Below are 4,430 nucleotides of genomic sequence, written 5' to 3'. Positions count from 1 at the left end.
ATTCCTCCGGCGACAACTTCACTTTTCCGGCGATATCACCAGACATGGAATTAGATTCCGAATTAGCAGACCATTTGTTCTCCAATGGCAAATTCCTCCTCCACACTTTTCCCATTCAGCCAAGAAGCTTCATCCTTTCAAGAACCAGCAGCGTTAGTAGTAGTAAAGATTCGCTCGTGTCATCCCGGAGCAACAGTACTAACAGCCGAACCAGCAGCAGCAGTAGCAGTTGCAGCAGCGCCAGAACAAGCACCAGTGACGCTTCCGCCGGAGTTGCTGTGAAAAGCAAGATCTTCCTTGAAAAAGGAAGTCGGAGCCCTGTTCGCTACTGTAACAATTATCATCATCTTCCCGCTCAAAGGTGGCAGTTCATGGCGCCGGTTCCGATGCTAAACCGCCGGCCTTCCCAGAGAAGAAAAGGTGAAGAGAACAGAATTGGGTCGCCGGAGAAGAAGAAATGCACTCCGAAAAAAGGGTATTGCCGGAAGTTTTTCCGGTGGGTTGTATCAACATGCAAACGTTGTCATGCTATGGAGCCTTAGACTGCTCAATTTTCAATGTTTTTTCCTTCTAATTTTGCTAATTTCATGGTGGATTCAGTGTTTATATCAAAAAGTTTGACTAAGTTAATCCAAACGAGATACATAAACATCTAAAAACGATGAAAAACGACTACTAAACATTACGAAAAACAACGATTACTAAACACATCACTCCAAGAAATTCTCCATAACATCGGTGTACATAGCAGCCTCGGGATTATGTTTATCATGATTCAAATTCTGGCCACCGTCTGGCTGCTTTCCACCACCGAGTCCTTCTTCTGCATTGAATAAAAGCTTCGCGTCATCACTTCTTCCGGTGAGTGCATTAAAGAACGACAGCCCATTAGGCCATTTGATGTCGCTTTCAACATGATCAGAACCCATCATATTTCCCATTTGTGGTTCAGATGAATGAGGAAGAAGGAACATGTGAGTCTCGTCTTTAGGCGCAAACCCTAGTCTTGTAGGATTCTGGAAATTTGGCGATTGCATTGGCTTCTGCGCCGCCCAGTTAAAGGCGGCGGTTGGTGGTGAGTGGATCGGGACTGTTGATTGCTTTAATGGATTTGAAGATGTCGATGCAAATAACTGGGAGAGATAGAAACCAGATTGGTAGCCAAGTGATTCAAAGGTATGTCTCATTCGAAGCACAAAATGAAGGTCTTCAGGTACCTGATCACACATAAACACATACAGATTGGTTTTCATTGGTTAAAGATGATCAAAAATGGTGGATCACAGGAGAAGAAGATACTCACAATCTTGCAAGAACCAAGTTGCAGAAGCCCATGGCCAGCTTGTATTACAGCTATAGTCTACAAAACAGAAATCAAAAGGATATGATCGAAAATCGAAATGATTAAAAAGAAACAAATTGCGAAATCATGATAAAAGATTTTCACCTGGATTCCAGATTCAAACTGTTCATTCCATTCAGTTGGAAGCTGAAAATCAGGAATTTATGAGGTCCAATTATTGATAATGATTACAAGAACATGAAAGTAGGAAACTAAAAGAAATCTATAATTTAATATCTAATTATTAAGCAACAGTACAGTGTGTGTGTTTGAAGGTGTAAAAGTGTGTGTTCTTGAGAAACATACAGCGTCAAAAGAGCTTTGCCAATAGTTAGAGATGCTCTGATCACATTCTGAAGGTTCTTTGAATACCCATTTGTGACACTTATCAGAAGCAACTTTCCCCATTAATCTGCACATCGATCAAGAAATCAACCAGGATCAGGAAAATAACCTAATGATAAATCATTATTTTGACACTCTGTTGTTCATCTTTGAGCTTAATTAGAGATTATAAATCTAGTAATTAAAAATAAACACCTACCAAGTACCCACCCTTCTCCATAATTATACAACTGAATTGACATTTTGCTGAAAGCTTTTCTAACAGGATCGTCCCCTGCATCCATGTCTTCTAAGCAGTCCGCCATTCTTCCTCTGCAAAACCCGTCTTCCCACATCAACATCCTGCAAGAAACCATGGCGAACTGATAAACAAAAACCAGAAAATAATCGCACCATATCTCATGAGCGAATATACTCTGCTTTAGAAGACAGTTTACAGTGACTTACAGGCTACCGATGTCGTCTCCAACTTTACAGCCATTACCACCTCTAACTCGCCTGAAAAAATGGCGGAAAAAACACCCATTTCAGCAAAGATGAAGAATACAAGTGGGTTGATTTGATTTACGACATATATAAACAGAAATTTACGGGCGAGGACGAATGGTCCAGAAAACAGAGTAAGTCCAGTCAGAATTAAGACAAACACTTCGTAAAGCTTCATGAAGAGCCATCATTCCAACTGCTTCTTTGTTTCTATCTGTAGTTCCTGAGCCCACCATCTTTCTCTCTCTCCTCTCTCCTCTCTCTTTAGTTACTTTTAGGGTTTTTGTAGCAGCTTTGATCAACTATTCAAGGTTCGCGAAGGGGGAGAACACTGGTGCATCATGACTTCATACCCATATGTTAAACACTACCAATCCAAACAAAAAAAAGGAACTAAAAAGAGGCCAAAAATGGAAGGTGTTTGAGTTCGTTACTTATGTAGAGCTTTTTATGCCATGGTTGTGAGCTTGGTTTTACCAGGGGAAGAAGAAAGGCGGTGAGTGTTTAGGGTTTGGTTTACCTTTTAACTTTAACTACTCCTCTCTAATCCACTTATTTATTTTGTGGGTTAGAACCATTGATTAACCCACCAAAATCTTGAAAATCTTTAAATGATTGACACTTTAACTTCATGTAATAAATAAATTTCATCTGAAAAACAAGTTCATTTAATCTTTACCACATAGACTTTATTTTTACATGAGTAAAGGTCATTTGTCTGTATTAGGTTTATTTCATATATCACTTTTCTTTTCTTTTTTTTGCTTTTCCGTTTTATATACCATGAAAATTCCAACTTTTGCAACAACAAAAAGGGAGGCAAGTGAGGTCTTAAAATGGTAGTGATTTGGGGTTTGTTTGGATAGGGGAAAATGAGGTTAGCAAGGTCACAATCCATGACCAAACACACCCCTCAATGGTATGGTGGAAGGTTTGTTAAGGACATTGAGGGTTTGGCAAAATAGAATCTTTACTGGTCAAAGGCATGATAGGATTTTGAGGGTTAGATTTGGATTGTTATTTTATTAGATATGGTCTTAAATCATAATCATATATAATAATCATAATCAATGTGTTATATATATATATATATATATATATATATATATATATATATATATATATATATATATATATATATATATATATATATGGGTAAAGTGAATATACCTAACAACCTTATATAAGCTTAGGTACCTAACCTCATCAAACTACGTCATTTTGCATTAAATTTTCATTGCAATCATCCAAGGTTCTTAAACTTCATCCCTAAACTTGATTTACTTCAAAAAAGTTTGGAAATTCATCATTATATATCTCCTACATTCTTCCATTTGTAGCAATATGATATGAAGCCCATCAGGTGGTATTCGATAGAAAGACGTGATGTAAAAGAAAGATATTGGTGAAAGTCCAAAGATTTTTGAAGTAATCAAGTTATGGGGTTGAAGTTTAAGAACCTTAGACAATTACAATGTAAATATGATACAAACCGATATAGTATTATGGAATTAGGTACCTAAGCTTATATAAGGTTGTTACGTATATTCACTTTACCCTATATATATATATATATATATATATATATATATATATATATATATATATATATATATATATATATATATATAGAGAGAGAGAGAGAGAGAGAGAGAAAAAGAGAGTTATGTTCAAATGTTTTCACTATTTATTGTGTGCCTGTATGATTGATTCTGGACCAATCATTTTAGTTATTTTAAGAAAGTAATTAATGCTTATTAAATGTTGAAGATGTAATTAATATCTATTATATCTTCAACATGTAATGTACATTAATTATTTTCTTAAAATAATTAAAATGATTGGTCCAGAATCAGTCATACATGCACACAATAGATAGTAAAAACAAAATAACCTAACCCTATATATATATATATATATATATATATATATATATATATATATATATATATATATATATATATATATATATATATATATATCACGTAATCAATTACTTTTTTATTAATTGGATGTTCAAGATCTTATGCATTTGACTTTTGTTTGGTTTGATATTTTAGAAATAAAAGATAATGATAATCCGAAAATCACTTCATTATCCATAAATTTATTGAATGTTAATAACAGTTGAAAACGTATAAAATGTTAGTATTTTAATAAAAAAAATCCTTGTAGGAACATTTTTATTTTAATTAATTATAGCATTATAAAAGTTAACAGGAGATTATAAGATGGTCACGTGCACACGTGCCATGTG

At 34.8% G+C, this 4,430-nt stretch overlaps 1 protein-coding gene across 1 annotated transcript; it reads right to left on the bottom strand.

Annotated features, from left to right (window-relative positions):
• Positions 1-602: 602 nt before the first annotated feature.
• Positions 603-2,771, bottom strand: LOC145054359 (protein RICE SALT SENSITIVE 3-like). The gene is made up of 7 exons (XM_079002522.1): positions 2,279-2,771; positions 2,135-2,185; positions 1,898-2,029; positions 1,649-1,754; positions 1,448-1,489; positions 1,304-1,360; positions 603-1,217 (listed from the first exon to the last, which is right to left on the bottom strand). Exons 1-7 carry the CDS (start codon positions 2,407-2,409, stop codon positions 711-713), a joined length of 1,026 nt encoding a protein of 341 aa, XP_078858648.1. The 5' UTR covers positions 2,410-2,771; the 3' UTR covers positions 603-710.
• Between the last annotated feature and the right edge of the window lie 1,659 nt (positions 2,772-4,430).

The sequence above is a fragment of the Lactuca serriola genome, chromosome 5, assembly GCF_051521515.1.
Source record: "Lactuca serriola cultivar US96UC23 chromosome 5, Lser_US96UC23_V15, whole genome shotgun sequence".
Taxonomy (NCBI): Eukaryota; Viridiplantae; Streptophyta; class Magnoliopsida; order Asterales; family Asteraceae; genus Lactuca; species Lactuca serriola.
This window is presented reverse-complemented; position numbering and strand designations above follow the sequence as displayed.